The 24,687-nt window shown below is 39.9% G+C and overlaps 1 protein-coding gene across 2 annotated transcripts in view; it reads right to left on the bottom strand.

Moving 5' to 3' along the window:
• DNAJC6 (DnaJ heat shock protein family (Hsp40) member C6) overlaps window positions 1-19,408 on the bottom strand; it is a 122,312-nt gene extending 102,904 nt beyond the window's left edge. For both annotated transcript variants that reach the window (XM_090269568.1, XM_090269569.1), the window contains exon 1: window positions 19,241-19,408. In XM_090269568.1, the coding sequence (XP_090125694.1) occupies window positions 19,241-19,355 (115 nt within the window). In that variant the 5' untranslated portion in view covers window positions 19,356-19,408. The remainder of the gene's footprint in view (window positions 1-19,240) is intronic.
• Window positions 19,409-24,687: the final 5,279 nt, after the last annotated feature.

Raw genomic sequence — 24,687 nt, 5'->3', positions numbered from 1 at the left:
TGAGACTATTCTTTTATAGCAAATATGGACTAAAAGAGCCCTGACCGGTGTGGCTAAGTTCATTGGGCGTTGTCCTGCAAAGCAAAAGATTGCCAGTGCAATTCCTGGTCAGAACACATGCTTATGTTGCAGGTTCAGTTCCCAGACAGGGTGCATACCAGAGGCAACCAATCGATGTTTCTCTCTCACATAGATGTTTCTCACCCTCACTTTCTCCCTTTCTTCCCCTCTCCCTAAAAAAAATTTTAAGTAAAAAATAAAAAAATACTAAAGAAAAAATTTATGGAGAAGAAAAAGATCCCAGAGAAGAAACAGACATTCAGAAAAAAATAAAAATAAATGGCTGGGATCAATATGTGAGCAAATACAAATAAATATGGACTACAAAAAATTATTAGTGTCTTAAGTCAGTTTAAATATATGTATAATTTAAATGATCCAGAAGAGAGGCAGTGGAGAGGGGAGAAGACAGGGTAAATTGAGTTAAAGTGTTCTAAGGGCCTAACATTGTCTACAATGTGATTATGTAAAAGTAGCATTGGGGTAATTTCAGACACACACACATACACACACATGTAAAAAAAAAAAAAAGTAGCCCTGACCAGTGTGGCTCAGTTGGTTGGGCATCATCTGGCCAAGCAAAAGGTCACAAGTTTGATTCCTGGTCAGGGCACATGGCTGGGCTGTGGGTTCAGTCCCTGGTTCAGGTGTATAAGAGAAGCAACCAATCAATGCTTCTCTTTTACATCTATGTTTCTTTCCCTCTTTTTTTTTCCTCCTTTCCCCCCTCACTAAAAATAAATTTTTTAAAAGGTAAAATGGAAATGAAGTGCTAGTAGACAGCAAGAGGGAAAGGTTAAAAATAATGCTTCATTAATTCAAAAGATAGCAAAAAAAGAAAAGAAAGTGGTACATAAAACAGGTTGGATACAAGTAGAAAGTATAATAATATGGTAGGTACAGGCCTTAATGTATCAATAATTATACTAAATGCTTTAAAACCTTAAACTAAAGACCAAGCTGTCAGAATGGATTTTTATAAACTCACTTATATGCTGCTTATAAAAGATATAGATTAATGGAACACTTCTAGGACAGATAATACTTAGAGGAAGTTAAGATATGATTAAATGTTTACTTTGTTTATTGTCTATATGCCTTTAAAAATAAAATTGTTATGGAAAAATAAAATTAAATAATAAATAAATAAAAATACAGACTAAACATAAGAGTGCAGAAAACTTGAAGTATAAAAATGGAAAAAGATATGTCATGTATAAATTAGCCCAGAGAAAGCTGGTATGGCTATATTAATATTAGAAAGGTAGACTTTATGGCAGGAAGCCATAAGGAGAGACATTTCATAATGAAGATATAACAATTCTAAATTTATAAAATACAAACCTAATAACATAGCTTCAATGTTAAATAAAGCAAAAGTTGGAAAATATAAAAACAGGTAAATCCAAAATCATAATGGAAGAGTTTAACCCTCTCTCAGGAACCAACTCAATGAGAAAAAAAATAGTGAGGATATAGAAGATCTGTACTAAAATAAAAATGACACAACTGACATATTAGAACATGGAACCAAGCAACCTAAGTATGCCTATTCTTTTAAAGTACACATACAACATATATAAAAATTGACAATATGCAAGGCCCCAAAGAAAGTTGCAACCAATTTCAAAGAACTAAAATAATCCAAAGTATTCAGTTGGGAAAAAAAACTCATACAGTTTTTTTCCGTACTATGGCTCTAGTAGTGCTTAGTTGTCTTTAACGTCATTCAAAACAATTTCGTAGATTGCATTGTGACAGCTGTCATATCAGCGTGCATTTTTTAAAAAACTTATCAAAATTGGAGAATTTTTGCTCAGCCATTTTGCTATTGAATATGGAAGAAAATATTCAACATTTTCAGCATACTATGCTTTTTTATTTTAAAAAAGGTAACTGAAAGGCAAAAAAAGATTTGTGCAGTGTGTGGAGAAGGTGCTGTGACTGATCGAATGTGTCAAAAGTGGTTTGAGAAGTTACTTGCTATTATTGGCATTTTGGCCAAATAATTCTTTGCTGTGGGTCTATCTTATGCATTGGAAGATGTTTTGCAGCATTCCTGGCCTCTACCCACTAGAAGCCAATAGTAGGATATAGCCAACATACTCAAAGTATCAAATAAATAAAGCTTCTGGTGAAAATGAAAAAATGTGTCTTTTATTTTACGGAAAAAATCATATATACTTTTTGACCAACCCAATATGTTCTCTAACCACAATAAAAGTAAACTAGAAATCAACAGCAAAAGATAACTAGAAACTCTCCAACCAGTTAAAAATTTGTAAGTACATTTCTATATGACCCTGTGGATTAAAAAAAAAAAAATCACAATGAAAATTATGGAGTATTTTAAACTAAATGGTAATAAGAATACGACATAAAATTTGCAAGATGCAGCTAAAGCTATGTTTAGAGGAAAATTTATAGCCTTAACTAAAAATATTTGTTAAAAGAAAATTTTAGCTTCCATTTCAAGAAACTAGAAAAAATTTCAGAAAATTACAACCGAAGCATATTTAAAATAAGAGAAACTCAAGTGGTAGAAATATGTAGCAATTGGCAAAAGTTGAGTATGCAAAACACAGAGTTTATTCTTGCATTATTTATTATTGTATTATTTATTTGTATTACAACTGTAAACCTACTTTTGCCCACCCACATGTAATACAAAAAAAACACAACCAAGCCAAAAAAAAAGCTAGCCATTTGCAAACACTATAAAAATCATAAAATTTTAGAAATAGATTTTTTTAAAAATCACTAGTATAAAAGAAAAACGTAGCCATCGGGGATTAAAAACTAGGGACAAGAACATACAACCTACAGATATTAAAAAGATCATAAGAGGATGCATATAAAGAAAACCTATGCCAATAAATTTGAAATTCAGATGAAATCAATAAATTCTAAGAAAAACACAACCTACTAAAACACCAAAAAATATATAAAACTGGAATAAATCTATACCTATTAAAATTAATGTATTCATAATTTAAAACCTTCTCACAACAAAATTTCAAGGCCCAAATGGTTTCACCAGGGAATTCTCCAGACATTTAAACAATAATTCCAATCTTACTAAACTCCTCCTGGGAATAGAAAGAGAGGAAATACTTCCGAACTTGTTTTATAAGTTCAGCAAAACCTTGACATCAAAACCTAGGAAGGGGGCCACAACATTAAAAAATTACAAGTTAATTTCTCCCATTAACAAAGATATTCTTCAAGAAAACATTAGCTAGTCAAATCCAGTAATATATAAAAAGAAAACATATCATAACTAAATTAAGTTTATTCTAGAAATGCAAAGTTGGTTTAACATTCACAATCAATGTACTTTATCATGTTAACAGAATAAATAGAACCACATGATCATCACAATAGAGACAAACGTTTGGTAAAACTCAGCACCAATTTTCAAAACTTAGCACAGTAGAAACAGAAGATAACTTTCTTAATCTGATAAAAAAAAAAGGTCATTGAAACTAAGTCAACAAATAAAAATCAATTATATTTCTACATCTAGCAACAATTAGAAAATTTAATTTTAAAGTGCTAGTTACAGTAGCATAAAAAAATAATTGCAAATGACAACATTTTTTAGATTTATAACCCCTACATTTCTAATCCTGGAAATTGTAGGGTATATGTAAAATCAGTGTATGTTCTAGGCTCAGAAAAGTACACAAGGTTTTTACTTACCTCTTCAGCAAAACATTTGAAAGTTGCACAGAATGTAAGATACTCTGTCATGGTACAGAACAGTCTGGAGCATTGTAGTACCTCGAGCATTTCTGGTTTCTTCCCAGTGAATGCTTCCAGAGCCCTTTCATAGTCCCAGTTTCTCATGAGAAGCAGTACCATACCCAGCTGTACAACACAGATGCACCAGGCTGCAAACCCAGCTTTATCACATACCAGCCCTGACACCCGAAAAATCACACAGCCGTGTTACAGATCACCCGAGCCAAAACATCGTTTCCTCAATTCACACAGTCACAAGAAGCAATAACAAAAATCCTGGAAAGAATCTGAGTTCTCTAAAAGTACCAAAGTAGGCGTGATGGTTAAGAAAAAACACAGTGTTTTGGGGTTTCCTTACACTTATTTTATTTTGAATTACAGGGATGCACACTGAGTCTTTTTAACATTTAGGGCCTAAAAGTCTGCATCTGACCATATTCAAACTCCCAATCAAACTCTGTAGTAAATTTCAATTAAAAAATCAAATTCTCTCAGGAATCACTAGCATAAACCAATGTTCTAATCCTAGTTTTATCACATTAAAATATGCTACACATAATTTCACTTGCTCATAAAATGTCATGTTTGTTATTTTGAGATAAAATATAGAAAAATAACATAAAAAATTGAAAAGAGAACTATTTGCCCTGAACTCTTTTGTCAAAAAAAATTTCCATCCAAATTTTCAAATTCTCCACTCCTGTTCTTTCATATGTTTCTAAAACCTTGTTGCATAAAACACTTACTAAATAAAAGGAAAATTTAGAGTTGAACTTAAAAATGTCTATTTTCCAAATAAACACAATCTAGAAAATTAGTCAAAAACCATCATTTTCTAAGGTTCATGTTTCCCTTTCATAATAAGAAAACAAATTCTAGTATTAAATGATGTTGAAAATTTTATCAAAGACTTGGCAAATCTGCCAAGTTACTTATTTTTCACCCCTTGCATCCCACATGAATGAATGATTTGGAAGATAAAATCACCTGGGTTTGAACCTTGCTCTGCCACTTACTAGCTATGTCCCTGTACAAAATTCTTAATCTATTTTTTTTACATGCAAAATACCCACTACCTTGCAATGTTGTGACAATATGCAAACCTCCCTGCAGACAGCTTTTCGTGTACTAGTTGTTCATTAAGTAGGAGCTATGGTTATTATTATAATTAGCTGTCATGTGTGCCAATACCTACTTATTAACTCATTCAACTGTTTTCTTCTTAGTTGCCTCATACATATGTTTTTCTGGCTTGCAGAGCACTTTGAGATATGCTGGGTAAATGTTATACAATGTCTCTTGTATAAGACAGCCTCACCAGACTGTCTTAAGACAAGATATACCAAAAATAGGGAAAAGAAAGAAAGGCATCTATTAAACTACAATTTAACCTTTACTGAACACTAGTCATGTGACGGTAGCTTATAAAAATTCAGTTTCTCCAGCCAACATCCTGAGTATTTATTTGCCACTGTCAACCTTTATAAATTTTGCCTGACTCTCTCTTTTGGTCTTTGCAAGGAGAGTTGACTTCCAAACAAGCCACAACGTTTTAATAATTTTTCCGTAGTAGTTTTCAGTACAAAGACTAATTTTTAGTATACTTATGTTTCATATTCAAGTCACCAACAGATCCTTTGGAGCCTACCAAGAGCCCTCATGGTGTGGTTACCATGGTCACATTCTCTTCAACAGACACACACACACACACACACACACACACACACACCACTCTGAGCTGGTCTCTGTTAACACTTAACCACCTCCCGGCCCTGGAAGGATTCTTTAATCTCTAAGAAATTAGCTAGGAAGGGGTTTGGGAAAAATTCAGTCATTTATAACCTGTTTGTGGGCTTGTACCCCCTTTGAAAATCTAAGAAAAACTATAGATATTCTCATATGTAAGCAAAAAAGGACATTCATATAAAATTGCATTTCACAGACTCTTTGCAAACCAAATTAAAGAAGGTATGATTTATTTCAGTGTTTCTCAAAACTTTTGACTGGGATTCACAGTGAGAAATAGAACCTGACATCAATATAGCCCATACCTACACACCAAAATAAACCTAAGTCTCTAAAACAGAAGTTTCAGGGAGCAACATTTACCCTTTCCACCTGCAATGATTTCTGCCATTTTCTATTCAACTTCATCTTTCTAAATGTTGCTTGAGACTCGCTAAATGTCTTTCTTACCACCAGCTGTCTGAAGAACCGTGATTTCTCATCTTTTGAGAAAAGGAAACAAATACAAAAAAATAAAGTCCTAGGTCACTAGTGAGTTTGTGGCAGAAGTCAGAACCTAAAAGGCTCTTTCCAAAATAAAGTGAAACAAAAACTCTAAATACCAACTCACTTCAAGAAAGCAGCTGGGATTTGAAACTTAAAACATGCTGATACACTGAGAAACTGGGAGCGTTTCAATTCCAAACCATGGTGAATATTAACCACAACCTGAGCCTCCAATTCAAGCGGTCTTAACTTCCGAAATCATGCCACAGACCTGGCATAACACGGCATATAAACACATTCTTTTCTTTCCAGAAATCCTTTCTCTAGCCACTGAAAACAACACAAGAAAAGCCAACGGTTTTTTTTGTTTTAGTTGTTGTTGTTGTTTTGAGTTCATCAAAATACTTGGATTACACACACAGGTTTTATTTGTCCATGAGAGGCTGGCTTAGAAACAGCAGTGGATAGGCCCCCTCCCAACTTACCAGGCCCATGCATAGCTGTTTTCTTCCCTGCTAGTTCTGCTTCATCAAAATTTAAACACCAAAACCACACAGATCAATATGTGGGTATGAATGATCCAGAGCCTATTAGATGTTCCTACTATCAGCACCAGCTACCCCAGCCCCTTTTTAAGTCTCTATTACAGACGGTAGGGTGGCTTAAGAGCCTTCAGTATAAACAGCTTGGCAGCTTGAAATAGCAGTCTCCCCAGTGACATCAAGCTGTGTGTGGTTTTTTTGGTTTTGTCTTCTCTCCTTATTTTTAATTTGCAATAATCATTACTGCCCATCACAAGGTGGGAATCTTACTAACAAGCCAGAGAGAGTGACTGGGAACCGGTCAGGAAAAAGCCTGGCCGGGGACCCTGAGCACAGGAAGGAGGGTTTGGGGCCTGTGTCGTTTCCTGGATCACCTCAACAACCTCACTCGGATGCGGGTGACCTGCCCCGGTGCTGCTTGCCATCCTCCACCTGCGCACCCCAGCGCCGGGGCCCAAGGGCAAAGTTCCCTTAACGCAGAGCGCACAGGGAAAAAAGCGGGTTGCGTGCAAATTGATGCGCAGTGGCTCCCGGGAGAGAACTGTGAAAGTGCGCGGGGAAAGGGGGAGCAGACAAACCCTAAAATTAGCGCTCAGGAAGCAGCCGCAGGCCACGGAGAGGCAGAGATGGCGTCCTCTGCCCCAGCGGCCACCCGGGAGTCTGCGTTCTCTGCGCCTTCCTCCGGCAACCAGACCAGGAGCTGGACCAAGGCTACAGAAAGGAAGGGCTCCGTCCTGGAAACCCAATGGGGGAACATGTATAGCATCCTAAGACCTCGGGGTGTATCACTCCTCCCCCAACTGCGGCAAAAATTTAAGGAGCCTCAGAATTTAAAACCCCAGAATCCTCCATAATCCTCGTGGATGAACTTAAAATTTGGTTGGCTCATTTTCAGTGAGCCCTTTTCTTTCCGGAGTTTTCATTTAAATCCCCTTCTCTCCTCCACCGTACCTCCAACAGAATTAGTGATGGGGGGTGGGGAGAATGGTAATGTACCAAGGATCTAGGGGGTGGAGGCTGGAGGAAAGGGGGTAGTTTGCGTCCGAATCTCTCTGCAAGATACAGTTCTGAAGGTCAGTGAAAGCTCCCCACCGAGTCCTCCTAAAAAGATTAATATTCATTAAGGGATTCTCAGTCACCGCTTTTCCTGAGAAGCCAAACTATTTAAGTCCAAAGTATTTCAGATATTCCAGTTTCAATAATGCATTGAAAATCTACATATTAATTCTTGTGAACACTCCCAATATAAAATTACCAAAACCCTGGTAGCTATCAAAAGGAAATCAGTGAAATGGAAAAACGTGTTACTCAGATAAGATTAAATGAAGAAGGCAAATATATGGTTATATTTAGTAGCACCAAAAAAATGGAAAATTGAATGACACAGTATTTGGAAACCAGAAGCCAGTCATTTTAATTTTTGTATATTTTTTAGAATCCAGTCTTTAAAAACAAGTCATGTTTCTTATATAACTAGAATGTTAAAATGATATATGCACAGCAACGCTAAGTCAGCCATGACTATGAACTGAGCCTGTCCGTGGAGTGCCATCTCATCTCCAGCATCCTTTTGCCTCCCCTCTGCTTACCTTTATTTTCAGAATCTTTCATTCTCTCCTTCCTCCCTCTGCTGCAAATAAGCAGGAAAGTCCAGCTGATTCTGCAGTCCTGACTTTTGATTTGTCATTCACAGACAGTCAGCGGTCTCAGGGGCCAAGTCCCTCAACAGAGGAGCACTGGGTCTCTGATAATTGCATGCAAGTCAGTGTGCAGGGTTATAATTTTACTTATGCTGGAGCGGAAAGGACAGGAATGAAAGCAGACATAAACACAAATTCCAAAACATGGCATGGAACTGGATCTGGAGCCTAGGCATGCCTATCCTTCCCTTAGGTTCAGGAACCAACTGTGTAGCACCTCCTTGTCTCTGGAGAGATGTGGTTCAAGTTGAAAGGGGAATGTATGTGCCATTCACAAGGCTTATTTTCAAATGAAGACCTTAACTTTGGAGGGGGATTAAGACCCCTGCGATTTATTGCCTCTTACATATTCACTCATTCAACACACATTTCTTTCACCTCTCTGTGGACCAGGCTCTCTGCTAAGTACTGCAGATACAACCGTGAGGGGGACCAGCCTCAGTCTGCAAACTGCTCACAGGCTGCTACAACAGAGGCACGCAGTATAATACAATGACCTATGAATGCCATATGGACTCAGGTTTTTTAACCCATTTCACCCAAGTGTAAGTTGTTACTCGAGGAGGCTTTAGTGATTGGTTTGAAGCCACTGAGTGGCTGAGCCAGAAATGGGTATGAGGAAACCAGACCATGAGGCCCCTCTGCTAGTGGGCAAGGAAGATTCGAGTAAATCTTTCAAGCATCCGATTCAAGCTTACTTTCATCACACAGCTCAGCTTGCTTCCTTCCTTCCTTCCATTCTTCCTTCCTTCCTTCCTTCCTTCCTCCCTCCCTCTCTCCCTCTCTTTCTCCCTCCCTTCCTTCTTCCAAACGGTATTTGCACCAGACACTATTCTATTTGTTGGATATTCAGGATAACAGAAAACAGACCAAGTCCATGCTCTCGTGATTATTACACTCTTGTGGGAGGATTCAAACAGACAATAAACAAAACAATATAAATATATAATAAGTGTCAATGAGTAGTATAAAGAAAAATAAAGCATGGTTAAGTGGGAGCAGAGGTGCCATTTTAGATACAGTGGTCAGAGGAGGTGATACTTAACTTATTTTATATACAGAAAATTGGTGAGGATCATTAGGGTCCCTTCCAAACATCTTCACTCTGAAGTTGTTTGTTAGGTTTAGAATCCTCACAAGCTCCAAGTGCATTCACTGACGTGTGGTGTTTATTCCTCCGTTATACAGATTGGTAAACTGATATTCGAAAAGATTAAATGACCCAATCCAGGATCTCACTAAGTTGGATGAAGGGTAACAAAAAGAAATACACCTACCTATTGCTCCCATCCTCAGAAATTGATGGGTTAAATACAATATTGACATGGGACATTTGCTGGAGGAGGAGGTGAGTCAAGAGGGTTGAAGATCTCTCTCTACCACTATTAACTGACTGTTTTAGGGCAGGTGACTTAGCCTCTCTGGCACCAGTTTCCTCATCTGTAATGAGGGACTAATCATACCTGCCTGTGTATGTACTGGGTTGTTCAGAAGATCAAAAGGGTGAACAGTTGTAATACTTTGTAACTAAGTACTATATAAATGTAAGGTACCATTATCAACATGCTTAGGCACACTTAAGAGAACTAATTGCTAGTGTTCACCAGTTCATTACTATAGCCCAAGAGTCAAATATAGCTATAGAATGAAAGCCCTCATGACCACTACAGGTTCTGGAGTTGATTTCCAGCTGCCACACTTAAAAGACACCTTGAAATTTTGGGGAGATTTTAAGTATTTAATTTTTGTTCCCATTATTCCTTAGCAGTGGATAATACCTTTCTGCTCCTCTGTGACAACATAAGACCAATAAGGAAATCTGCCTTCATCAGAACTCCTTGCTGCTACCAAATGAGCCATGTTGGCGCATCAGTGATGTCAAAGGAACAGACATCTCTATGGCCAAGGAACAACTCCAGGACAGCCTAACCATGCACCTCTAGTAGGAGCACCTTTAGAGGCTGAGAGGGTGAGGGAAGAAGTAGGTCATGAGAAGCAACTATTCATTCACTTTCATTCAATAAATATTCATTGTGCCAGGCACTGCTCTGAACACTGGAAATAACACAGTGCTGAACAAAACATTCTCTGTCCTCAAAGAGCTATGGTCTCAGGGCAAGAGGTATGCCGGGTTACTGAATTCGGCAGAGGGATGCCAAGGCTTGGGTCTGAATAGTTAGGCATGGACTCTAGAATAGGCCAGACTGGGTTCAAACATGGGCTCTGCCATTTACTGTTCCCTTGAGTAAGCTGAGTCAGGTCCTTGCACTTCTCTGAGTCTCTCTTTCCTGATGAAGATAATAATGGTACCTACCTCTTAGGGTTGGGTGAGGCTCAAACAAGTTAATGCATGTAAACTAGATAACACACGGCTTGACACATAAAGGGCCCCATAAATGCTATAGACTAATATTAGTGCCTTGTGACCTGGGTCAAGTTTACCTCTCTGTGCCTCAGGTTCTACATAAAATGTGGAAAATAATAACTAGCCAGTGCTATTGTGAGAATTACATAATATAAAGTCCTTGGCACAAAGGAGTAGCTAACCCCTGACAGCCTCAGGTCCTTTTTAATCAAACAGTTTTCCCAAGAAGAAAGACTAAGGCTAGGAGGAGTGAGGAAGGCAGCTATTTATATTAAAGAAGAAGTAAATTTTTTGACAGTGTGGTCATTTCTAGGGGGCATCTGTATTTTAGCCAACATTGTATTTCGAAAAGTTTCAAACACAAAAAAGTTTGGAAGAATTGCATGGTGAACTCCATCTTCAAGTATATTTTGCTATATTTGCTTTATTGCATATCTGTCCATCTTTCTGTCCATCCTTAACTGATAGTTTATTTTAAAAATTAGGTTGAAAGAGGTTTGAAGCCCTCTTCAAATAAAAAGAGCCTTTACTTCTCTTCCTGACACAATATTTACAGAAGCTTAGACCTCCTGATTCTATGGCCATTCCAAGCAAGGTCAGGTAAACTCTCAGAAGCTTTGTCTTGTCTCGTAAACTTGAAGGCCACATCCAGTTGAGGGATAAGGACAGACTCAAGCATTGGAGCTTTTCAGAACAAGACAATGTCTCTGGCAGATCCCACACTTCAAATAAACTGGTAACAAGAACCATTATAAACATGCATTAATGAAAATGATGCTGCAGGTCTGGTCAAGATGGAGGCATAGATAGATATGCTCTGCCTCCTCATGCAACCACAGAGAGAATTACAACTAAACGTCAAAACAAATAACACCCAGAACTGTCAGAAAATCAAACTGTATGGAAGTCCAACAACCACGGATTTAAAGTAGCCACATTCATCCAGATGAGTAGGAGGGGCGGAGAAGTGGAGATAGATGGAGAGGTGAGGAGACATGGTGTGATGCGGAGAGGCAGTGGAAAAATAGGTCATCCCACATTAACGTGCAGTAGATAAAAATAGGGAGGGATACCTTGGGAAGTGAGTGATTCCAGCCCCAGGCCAGATCGCACAGCCCAGGGTTCTACACCAGGAAGTAGATCACCATAACTTCTGGCTGTAAAAACTAGTAAGTGTTGGGGCAGTGGAAGAAACTGCTGGATTTTCAGGAGGCTCTGCTTAAAGGGCCTACACAGCCTTAAACCGTACACAAACCCACCCATTCTGGGATTCAGCACCAGGGCAACAGCTGGAAGGGTGCCAGTCCCATACAGGGAGTAGGTGAAGTGACTGGAAATGGGGTGAGTGCTGGGCAAACCTCTAGAAGCTGTGCAGCAGCACTGTCCCCTCTCTGAGCCCTCCCCCCACACAAAGCCACAACGCAGTGAAGCAGGTTGCCCTGCCCTGGCAATTACCCAAGGCTCCATCCCACACAATTTACAGGTGCCTTTTCTACACTCAGCCATGCTACTAAGACAGGGAGTCAAAGAAGCTCTACTTAATACACAGAAACAAACACAGGGAGACTGCTGAATTGAGGAGGCAAAGAAATACAGCCCAATGAAAGAACAGAACAAAACACCAGAAAAATAACTAAACAAAATGGAGATAACCAACCTATCAGATGCAGAGTTCAAGACACTGGATCAGGATGCTCAGAGAACTCATTGAGTGCAGCAAAAACATAAGAAAAGAAACGAAGGCTACACTAAGTTAAATTTTAAAAAATCTACAGGGAACCAACCGTGAAGGGGAGGAAGCCGGGATTCAAATCAACAATTTGGAACATAAGAAAGAAATAAGCATTTAACCAGACCAGCAAGAAGAAATAAGAATTAAAAAACAAACAAACAAACAAAAATGAAGATAGTATAAGAAGCCTCTGGAACATTTCCAAACATACCAACATCCGAATCACAGGAATGCCAGAAGGGGAAGAGGAAGAACAAGAAACTGAAAACTTATTTGAAAAATAATGAAAGAAAACTTCCCTAATTTGGTGAAGAAAATAGACACATAAGTCCAGGAAGCACAGAGTCCCAAACAAGTTGGACCCAAAGAGGACCACACCAACACACATCATAATTAAAATGCCAAAGGTTAAAGGTAAAGAGAGAATCTTAAAAGCAGCAAAAGAAAAAAAAGAGAGTTACCTACAAAGGAGTTCCCTTAAGACTATCAGCTGATTTCTCAAAGAAACTTTGTAGGCAAGAAGAGATTGGCAGGAAGTATTCAAAAAGTGATGAAAATCAAGGACCTACAACCTAGTTTGCTCTATCCAGCAAAGCTATCATTTAGAATGGAAGGGCAGATAAGGTGCTTCCCAGACAAGGTAAAGCTAAAGGAGTTCATCATTACTAAGCCATTATTACATGAAATGTTAAACAGACTTATTTAAGAAACAGAAGATTAAAACTATGAACATTAAAATGACAACAAACTCATAACTATCAACAAATGAATCTAAAAACCAAAAACAAACTAAGCAAACAACCAGAAAAGGAACAGAAGCATAGGTATGAAGAGCATTTGGAGGGTTATCAGCTGGGAGGGGGAAGGGGAAGAATGGGGGAAAAGGTGCAGGGATTAAGAAGCATAATTGGAAGTTAAAAAGTAGACAAGGAGATATTAAGAACAGTGTAGGAAATGTAGAAGCCAAAGAACTTATATGTATGACCCACAGACATGAACTAAGGTTGGCGAGGGGACTGCTAGAGGTAAGGGGGATACCAGGCAGAGGAGGGCAAAGGGGGAAAAATTGGGACAACTATAATAGCATAATCAATAAAATATATTTTTTAAAAAGAAAATGATGCTCCATCTCAACAAATGGATTTAGGGAAAGCTGCAGGTGAGCTCTACTGGTCACCAAGTCCCTTCACAAGTCTGCACAGTCCTTGTCTTGTTAGATGCCACCTCTGACTCACTAGTCTGGTGAGTCATGCCCAGCAAGGAAGGACATCTTGAAAGCAAAGCCAAAGAGAATTTTCAAGAACAATCAGTGGGACCCAGAATTGAAAGACAATAGTCTCTTTATTGTCCCAGCAAAATTAAAATGAAAGAAAATACACTGCTGTGATATAGCGAGTTAAACTTCCCATCCGTACATTTTACTCTGAAGAAAAACTAAGGGGAAAAAAAGCTTTTGCATTCCTTAGAAATTTGAGAGCAAAAGAAACTAAAAGGCTGCCCTGGCCAGGTAGCTCCATTGGTTAGAGCATCATCCTAATACTCCAAGGTTGAAGGTTTGATCCCTGGTCATACAAGAAGCAACCAATGAATGGATAAGTAAGTCTCTCAGTCTCTCTCTCTCTCTCTCTCTCTCTCTCTCTCTCTCTCTCAAATCAATCAATAAAATTTTTTAAAAAGAACAAAAAATCTAGGAGGTTATATTCCAAGTTGGGCAGACCTAATGATGTTTCAACCACTTGCCTGCAACCTCTTCTAGCTTGGTCATTCATTCTCAAAACATGTAGGGTGGGGTGACAGGAGAGTAGCTTCACCTGAACCACCAAATTTGGTCTTCCTCCATCAAGTCAAGCTTCTGTTTGGTTTTCTCAGAGCATCCAAGTGACCATAAAAGAAATGAAAAATTGCCTACTGATGGGTGGAGGTTTGTAATTAGAGCCATGGCAGAAGAGGGAGGCATGATGGTCTCATGAAGCCAGGCTACAAGGCAAGGGAAAGGGAATTAACATATAAGTACCTACTGTGTTCCAGGAAATCTTTGTATCATCATCATATGTTAATTGAGAATTTATTATGTGCAAGCATTATCTTTAAGGCAAGAACTTTCACAGCACACTGTCTGGGTTTGAACTCTGGCAAACTGAGTAACTTTGAAAATGTTACTTGACCTCTCTGTGCTTCAGTTTTCTCATTTGTAAATTAGAGCTTGTAAAATAGGGTTATTGTAAGAATTAAATAAAAATATGCACAGGTTTAGGAAGATGGCTGTTACATAGTAAGCCATGTGTACATGTTAACTCTTGCCACTGAATCTTTTTAGATGAGAAAAAAGAGGCAGAAAGAGGCAAGTTGACTTGACAAAGGACACAGCTGAAAAGTAGCAGAACTAGGGCTGTTCTTGTCATTTTCTTCTCACAATAACCCCAACAGGGAGATATCATCTTCCTTTTATTGGTGAGAGCTTAGAAGCCCAAGAGGGGTCTAGTTAACTTGCTCCTGTCACAGTGGCAAATGGGAAAGTTAAGATTTAAAACCCGTATCTGCTAAGTTGAAAGCCTTGGCACATCGCACCAGGTCACTCGCTCTCAAACTTGAGCACAGATCAGAATTGCTACAGGGCTTGTTAAAAACGGATTGCTGGCCCCCACATCCAGAGTGTCTGATTCAGTAGCTCTAGGGTGGGGCCCATAATTTGCATTTCTAACAAATTCCTGCTGGAAATGTTGCTGGCCCAGAGACCACAGTGGGAAAAACAACTGCTCTACAATCATGCACTTATATGCAGAACAGATGGTAGGAGAAGGTACAGGCCAAAGATTGTAGGTCAACAAGGTTTTCCCACTCAGGCAGTGCCATTACTTCAAGAGCCTAGAAAATATACTCTATTTACATACCTTGTATATTTATTATCTCATTTGATCTTTCCAATATCCCTATAGTGATCATTATTTCCATTTAATGTGATTTGTCTTTAGGGACATATGGCCAGAAAATGACAGTGAGGGACAAAACCACAGATCACCTGGCAAGTGGTGTCCTCTTCTCCAACTAACCTGTCCTGGAAGCATTATCTGCACTGGAGACTGACTCTAGTTCCAATCTGTGTCTTCCCAGGGACTAGCACAGCTCAGGAAAGGGCTCTTCACCTCAGCAACGTTTGGAGGAAATAATTTCTAGTGGGAGGAACTCAGGACCCATTTTCTACCATCGCTTCAAGGACTAGGCAGTCTGCTGCTCACCAGCTATTCACTCCCTTTCCAATAACCTAAAAGCTTCAATATTTGACTAAAATATGGCTCCTTGGAAAGGACAGAAGCATATGGGTGTTAATTTCCACTGGGCTCAGCTTGCTCAAATTCCCATTTAGAACCACTTGCAGTGTTAGGTGTATTTTTTAAATTGTTTGGACATATAAGCCAACAAATGATTAGTATCTAGAATACTCAAAGAAATCCTATATGTGGATAAGAAAGACAAACTACCAAGGGAAAAAAATGGAAAAGACATAAACAGGCATTTCACACATGACCGATTTTCATGTGAAATCCTTCAGCTTCATTATTCATCAAGGAAATTCAATATAAAACCATGCAGTACCATTTCACACCCATCAAAGTGGCAAACATTAAACTGTCTGACCATAGGAATCTCATACGCTACTGGAAGGAGCTAAATTAGCTCAAATATACTGAGGTCAACTTAGCAATAGCTTTCAAAATTAAAGAAGCATATACCTTTAACCCAGTAACTGTCCTTCCAGGCATTTGTCCTATACTTAGAGTCCCAGGAATTCAGACTCTCTCTTTGGAGATACATGTATCTCCTAGAGGATTCATTCAGTACAAACATATGTATTAAATACCCACTATGGTTCAATCCAGTGTTAGGCGGAAAAGATACCATGTGTCCCAAGAAGGTATGTTACTTCTCACAGAACTGCAGCCTTCTGTGGGAATAAAAAAGGGAGTGGAGAAAGAGGAATGGCGATGTGGAAGACAGACCTTCTGGTTGGCCCCGAAGGTACCAGCTGCCCCAAAAGAACTTCCAGCCATGGTTTTCTTCCCATAGCCCATTGAACTTTGCAGCCCGATGACTGAACATATTTGGGGTATGATCATATGATGGAAGATCTGAACTAATATTAATAAAAATAACCACTGCCTGTGAGCCACTATGTACTAAGGATTTTATAAATATTAACTCACTTAATCACAGTAACATTTATAACGTATTATCATCCTTATTTTACATATGATATATAAAAAAGTTTTAAATTTAGAAAGATTTAACACCCTGCCCAAGATCACACAGCTTATTAGTATGTCACGTATTAGTGGTACATTCAAATCATAGTCTGTCTGATGCCAAAGCATATGATTCTAGATGCCCAAAGTGATGGTGAGAGCCTCATGAGAATTTCAAGCTACCTTTTAAAAAAAATCAAATAAAATTGGAATATGCATTTCTTTCATTGCATGATATGTATTAATTTTACTTCTCACTTCCATGACTATAGATATTGGAGATGTGGCAGAAAGGGTGCTGTATGGGTACTCAGGCTCAAGTCTGCCACTCACCTGTCACATAACCTCCTGCACATCACTCTTTTGTTTCATCTTCCTCATCCGTAAATGGGGAAATAAGTCATCTCCTCTCCCTCCTTCCAGGGTTGCTGTCAAGATCTAAATGAGGTTCTTGTAGTTGCCCTGTTCTGTAAACTGTAAATTATTATATAACATAAGACATTATAATGATCTCATCCCCAGGTTGTACAGGGGAACGGGGATGTAGAGAAATGTAGTGAACAGCCAAGATACTAACTGAGGAAAGGGAGGTGTAGCGTGGCAACAGGTGACCTCTGGGAGAGGACGGCTGTGCATACAGTATAGAACTGGTTTTTTTAATCATTAAACTAGGAAACTGATTCTAACTCAGTTTGATTCAGTGGCAATATCCATTTATTCCTCTTTTGTAAATATTCACACAACACCTGGAATAACATTAGGCATGTAATTATCATTCAATGTGTACTTGTTACAATTCCCAATCTATTCAACTACTCAGGCAAGCTAGAGAAATGGGGTGGTCAACCTTCAGCCCTACTGTGTTTCAGCAACAGTTCTTGACAGCAGTGGGAAGGAATTTAATGGGCACACAGACAAAAGTAATCACACACCCTTTGAAAGACACAAGAAGACAATGCCAAGCCACAGAGTGTCCCTAACGACCAATAACAGAAAATCTTGTTTCCAACGCAATAAGTATTTGAAAGATCATTATTGCTGCTCCTTATCAGATTTGTTTTTATAATGTATATTATGTGCCAGCACTTCACATTTATTGACTCATTAATTCATTTAATCCTCAAAACAATGGTGGGGTGGGAGGGTGACAACTACATCAATGACAGGGCTGTAGTGCAGTCTAGCCTCTGCCCTGAATTACATCAGCCATTTTAGAACGTGGCATGTTAGTGTCTCAGAAGAAGAATCTTCAGATTATGGAAACAGATGAAAAGGACAATAGCACATGCACACACACACACACACACACAAACAGGTACCTACAAAGTACCAAACCCTGCCTTAGCCTAGAAAGAAATGCAAAGATGAAACAAATGAGAGCCTGTCATGTGGAATCTATAATACCAGATGAACAGCAACAAATGCCCTATGGGGAATGAGATACTAAGAGAGGTTACAGGTGGCAGGAACTACAGGGAAGGCTTCCAGGAGGAGAAGGCATTCATGCTAGTCTTGACGGGTATGTAGGAACAGGCCAGACTGAACAATGAAGGCATGGCCATTGCACATAGAGAGAAGGTAGCAGTGAGCCAGCAGATCATGGTATATCCCTGCATAGAATACTTTAATGGCTTCCCAACCCACTGAGTATAAAATCCGAACTCCTGGTCATGGCCTCCCCAGACCCTGATCCAGGCACACTGGGAACCTTTCACTCTGGCAGGAATGCTCTCTCCCGCTCCAAGCTAGAGTAACTCCTAATCAGACTTTGAGTCTCAACTTACATCACACTGCCTCAGAGAGCCCTTCCCTGTCCACCTGCCAGGTAACCCTTTCTCCTCTCCCAGCTGACTCATTCCTTCTAAGCACACATAGCAATTTCTAATGGGGATGTGTGTAATGTCTCTTTCCCCCTCTAAAAGTTGTTCCATGAGCTGGGGCCTTGCCTCTCTTGTTCATTCCAGGCCCTGGCATACAAGGGGGCTGGGTAAAAATTGTGGAATGGATGAATGGAGTGAATAAATGTGAATTAAAGCTCTGGTGAGGACAGGGTGCTGTGTTTGGGAAATAGTTTATTGTGGCTAGAGCTTATGAGATAAGGGGGAGTCATCCCAGACAGGTTGGAAAGAGGAGGGTCCTTGAAGGTTGCATTGGGTCCCAATTCATTCCCCCAACTAGTACTGCATTGCAGGTGCCGGCCAGGTGTCGGGGGTGGGGGGTGGGGGCAAATCTGAGTAAGACGACTGTCCCCGACGCACCATGGACTCCTTCTGTCCAGAGCCAAATGAACATACAAGGACTTTTACGGGAAATGAACTGCAACCACCTGGGCCAATGGAAAACGCTTATGGGGGCCTAGGGGCGGAGGGAGAGAGGGGACTGTGCCGAGACCAGCCCCTGCCCTGGGTCGATGGGTCCCCGGGGAGCTTGGGGACTGCCCTTGTTCGCTCGACTGAGCATTGGGGTGCAAGGTAGCCAGGACAGACCTTTGGGCCGCGCCGCACCGTGCTGCCCAGCCCCCACCTGCGGGTCCCCGGGACCGAGAAGTCGGCCCGAGTTGCTGCAGTCGCAGGCAGGCGCCATCCGCGCGTGGTAACAGGTCTTCTGGCCGCGCCCACACTTACCCTGTGCCGCCTTGGGAGCCGAGCGCGTCCTCCACAGCCGCCGGGTGGCCTTCCACGGCCGCAGAGAAGAAAACAGCCTCCGGCTCTTCTTGCCGTCCTTCTCAGTTGCTCCCATCTGTGCGCCCGCGCCCCTCCCACGCCGCTGCCCGAGGGTCGCCTCCTGCCTCCCCCGCCACCGCGCGTCTGACAGGTGCCCGGCAGTCGCCGGGGTAGAAGCGTCCGCCGGGGGAGGAGCTTGCGGCCAGGGAGGGTGGGTGGAGGGGGCGGGGGACGGGGAGAGGGGGGACAGCTGCTGGGCGGTGCCTGCGGGGTGCGGCCTGGCCCAGGCGTGGGCGCAACCATGATGAGCAAGGCCGGGAAACAGCGCCAGGCAGCTTTACCGGTGAATCTTTAGCCATTTGTCCTTCATTCAGGAGATGCTGATGGGACACCCTGGTACTGCTAAGCATCATTAATTAACAGAAGAATCTCAAAGGGTATGGACTTGATTTTGTCCCCAAATTACAGTGATAAAAGGGAAGGTTCCAGAGGTTCAATGGTCTGCCCAGAGATCACACAACTGCTAAATGGTGACAATTCTCAAGTACTGAACTCTAACTATATTTTTTCATACCTTGTTACTGCCTCAGAATGATCCACATTAGATTAGCTGTTTTTTTCCGTCTGACAGATATTTCTGTTTTTCTCATACAACAGATTATGAATCACTCTTGATTTTTTGAGGACCTCTTCTGTCTCTGGGCATTTTTACATACATGCCACTAAACTAAATAGCACACCTGTGGGATGGCAGGTGTTTTTTCATTTACCAGAAGAGGAAACTGAAGTGGCAGAGCTGAGGCTGCCCCTACTCCCCCCATTTTGTCTCCGTCCTGATTTTGTCTGTAATTGGGAGAATCTGAGAGGAAGATCAAAACCAAGATTCCTTCAACACGGCCTTGCTGCAATAACTACTAATGTTTATGGGGTGCTTTTCATGGACCAAATTATTTAACTCTCCCAATGACACCCATGGGAAAGAAATTGTTAATATCCATGCTTAATTAATGGAGGAAACAGGGCATCAGGGAGGTCAAGTTACATATATAAAACCTTAATAAAGATTATATGTTAGGTTGAATTATGAAATTGCCCTTTTTGTAGGCCCAAACAAGTATGATACAATAACTTTAGCAGATGATCAAAATTAAAATCACCAGTGGGGGCAGGTGAAATGGAGAGCTTCCAGATGTGTTACTCTGAGAAAGACACATCATCTTTGTATTGTAATAGTTTGGTCAAGAATATACCACCTGTCAGGGCACAGACTAGGTTGAAAGTCAGGTCCCCAGTTGGGGGCGCAGGTGAGAGGCAACCGCACAGTGATGTTTCTCTCTCTCTCTTTCTCCTTTCCCCTCTCTCTAAAAATATATAAATAAACAAACAATTTTTTTAAAGAATGTACCACCTGAATCTAATTATGGGAAATCTAAATGAGGACTGAACTATTAGAAGTTGGTTAAGGGGGGAGGGGAGTATATTCTTCAAAAGTGTCAATGGCATAAAAGATGAAGAAAGGTTGTGGGGATGTTAGATATTAAAGGAGGGTAAAGAGATACAGCAACTAAATGTAATGCCTGATTCTAGACTGACTTTGTGTTGGAGTTTTTAAACACTTCAAAGGACATCACTGGGTCAGTTTTCAAAAAAATTGAAACATGGATAGCAGATTAGAGTGTTTATCAATGATAAATTTATTAGAGTTGATTACTATATTGTAGTTATGTTTTTAAAATATCCCTGTTTCTAGGAAGTACCTATTGAGGTATTTAGGAATAAAGGACCATGATACATTTAACTTAGCTTTCTTTAAATGGTTTAGTAAAAAAAAAGGGGGGGGATCAATTAATAAAGCAAATGCAGCAAAATGTAAATAATAGATGAGTCTGGATAAAGAGTATATGAGTATGTCTTGTACTATTTTTACTCTTGCAACATCTCTGTCAGTTTAAAATTTATTCCCAAGTAAAATGATCAAAAAAAAAAAAAAAATTTAAGCACTGGAAGGTGTGGCTCAGTTGGTTGGAACCTTTTCCCATAAACTGAAAGGTAGTAGGTTCAACTCCGTTCAGGGCACATGTCTGGGTTTCAGGCTCTGTTCCCTGTATGGACATATGCAGGAGGCAGCGGATTGATGCTTCTCTCCTTCTCTCTCCCTAACTCCCTTCCCTTTTCTCCAGAGTCAATGAACATGTCCATGAGCATGTCCTCAGATGAGGATTTTAAAAAATTAAGTTTAAGAGGAAAAAAAATAAAACAATAAGAATCACTCTACTTGATATTAAGGCCTACTGTAAAGCTAGTTATCAAAAAAACGTGGTGTTGGCAGAAGGATAGACACAAAGATCAATGAAACAGAATAAAGAACCCAGAAATAGACCCATGTAAATATGCCCAACTAGTTTTTGACAAAGGTGTAAAAGCAATACCATAAAGGAGAGATAAATTTTTCAACAAATGGTGCTATAACAATTGGACATCCATTGAGAAAAAAAAAAAAAAAAACCATGACCTACACCTCACACTTTATACAAAAATCAAGTCAAAATGGATTGCAGATTTAAATGTAAAAAATTTTTAGAAAAAAATCTAGGACCTGGAGCTACACAAAATGTTCTTAGATTTGTTACCAAAAGCACAGTCCATAAGAGGAAACTGATAAATTTCACCTCATCAAAATTAAATACTTTGTTCTGTGAAAGACCCCTTTAAGAGAATGAAGAAAAAAGCTATAGACTCAGCAAAAAATACTTGCAAACCATGCATCCATCAAAGGATTTGTGTTTAGAATATATAAAGAAGTCTCAAAACTCAAATTTAAAAAACAAACAATCCAATTAGAAAATAGGCAAAAGGCATGAACATATACTTCACTGAAGGAGACATACAGATGGCAAATAAACACATGAACAGATACTCAGCATCATTAATCATTAAGGAAATACAAATTAAAGCCACAATGGGATATCACCTATCAGAATGGCTAATATGAAATTGAAGGACAACACCAAAATGCTGGCAAGGATGTGGATGGAGAAACTGGATCACTCATACATTGCTGGTAGAATGTAAAATGGTATAGACACTGGAAGAGTTTCACAGTTTCTTATAAGACTAAACACACAACTAGTATAAGACCAGAACTTGCACTCTTGGGTACTTACCCCAGGACAGGTACAAAAAAGAAAGAAAAGACATACACAAATGTTCATAGCAACTTTGTTTATAATAGCCCCAAACTGGAAACAACCCAGATGTCCTTTAATGGGTGAATGGTTAAACAAGCTGTGATACATCCATACCATGGAATACTACTCAACAATAAAAAAACAAAAAACTTTTGCTCTGGCCAATTGGCTTAGTTGGTTGGAGCATCGTACCATGTACCAAAAGATTGCAGGTTTGATTCCTGGTCAAGGCACATACCTAGGTTATTGGTTTGATCCCCAGTCAAGGCAGGTATGTTTCTGTTTCACGTCAATGTTTTCTCTCTCTCTCTCTCTCTCTCTCTCTCTCTCTCTCTCTCTCTCTCTCTCTCTCTCTCTCTCTCTCTCTCTCTCTCTCTCTCTCCTCAGTAAAAACATATCCTGGGATGAGGATTAAAAAGAAAAAAGTAAAAAACTTTTGACACAGGCAACAAACTATATGCATCTCCAGGTAATTGACTGAAAAGTTCCACACTATATAATTCCACTTATAGAACATTGTTGAAATGGAAAAATTATGGAAATAGAGGACAGATAGTGATTGATAGGGAGTCAGTGTGGCTATAAAAGGACAACAGAAGGGATCTTGAAACTGTTCTGTGTCTTAACTATATCAATGTCAATATAGTTATTGTGATATTAGATTATAGTTTTGCACAATGTTACTGTTATGGGCAAATAAGTAAGAGCGTACATGAGATCTCTCTGTATTATTATTTTTTACAACTGCATGTGAATTTATAATTATTTTAAAAATTAAAAGTTGAATCTTTTAAAATAATTACATATCTATAATTTTGTATACTTCACCTTATTATCTAAAATGTGGTTGAGCCAAGATTCAACCTAGACCCATGCCTTCATGATTACACTAACTTTCTCATGGTCCCTGGCTCACTGTGAGAGGTCAAGAATCACCTGCCCGGTCTCAGAGAGGAAGCATGAAGGACTCAGAGAGGTCAAAGGAGCACAGAGACCCTGATCAGTCAGTGTGGGAGCTGGCTGCATTATTCTCCTGTTTGGAATGAGTTCCTTAGTGGTTCAGATAAGTGACACTCTAAAAGTAAGTAAGAGACAGCCCTATTTTATTCTTTCTCTAATCCAGAAGAATAGGAAGATATAAATATGAAACAAAGAAGGGAGGTGGGAGAGACTGTCAAGAGGGTAGTAATTGAGACATGTGCCCTCTCTGTCGGCAATAGACTAAGTGTTCTTCTGCACCAGCCTTCATTCTCCATGGTATCCAAACTGAAGTATGAGAAAAAATAGGCTCTTAGAAGAAAGAATCTAATTAACAAAGCTGTTCAGGTATAGCAGCTACCAACCAACTAATGCCCTAGAAAAGGGTTTCATTCTGTTCCTGAGACTCCTTACCTGGATTCGGGGTTAGGACACCTGGAATCAAGTCCTGGTTACCCAAGCTATCTGTGAAATATTGGTTCTGTCCTTTCCCCTGCTGGCTTCCTATTTTAATCATCACCATCACCTCCAGTTGCACTAATAGAGGGGATTTCTCCCAGGATCTCCCAAATATCCTTCCCTGTATGTCCTGACTCTCACTAAGAGTTAGTAGCCCCACTGGGCCTGGCTCAGAGATTCACCTTTCTTCCAGTGTCCTGATACATTCAGTGGGCCAGAATAGTCCTTGGAGGGGCCCACTTGCTCACTGCTTAGACTTTACTGGTCAGGGAAGGATGAAAGAAACATTCTTTGCTTTGCCCTTTTAGTCCAAACATCATGTGATTTCATGGCACTCCTCCAGCCTGGAGCTAAAACAAGGCCAGAAGTCTCTGGCTCCCACAGTCACAGCTCGCTCCAGGCAGATCCAGGAGGGGCATCTTCTCCACAGTCTTTGGAGTCCATGGGAAAAGAATGCAGCCTCACAGACGATCTTCCACCCGAGCTGAAACATCCAAGTGCCCTTAGGCACATTCATGAGCACTAGCAACATGGAATTTCTTTTTAAATATCACAAATGCAAAACAAGACCGCTTATTTGTACATCTGGCTCATTGGGCATAACAGGATAACAAAAAAAAAAAAAAAAACAAAAAAACTTGAATTTCATTCACATCGTTGTGTTTATGAGTCTAGGTCCAGAAATATGAAACTGAACGGCCCTCAAAGTCATTGGGAGACAAAATTCTTCTGTGTGTGAGCATGTGTGCACGTATGTGTGTGTGAAAGAGAGGAGAGGGGGCT

This window comes from Furipterus horrens, unplaced genomic scaffold, assembly GCF_987537825.1.
Source record: "Furipterus horrens unplaced genomic scaffold, mFurHor1.1.pri manual_scaffold_3, whole genome shotgun sequence".
Lineage (NCBI taxonomy): Eukaryota > Metazoa > Chordata > Mammalia > Chiroptera > Furipteridae > Furipterus > Furipterus horrens.
Note: the sequence above shows the minus strand (reverse complement) of the source record. Positions and strands in the feature narration are given on the sequence as shown.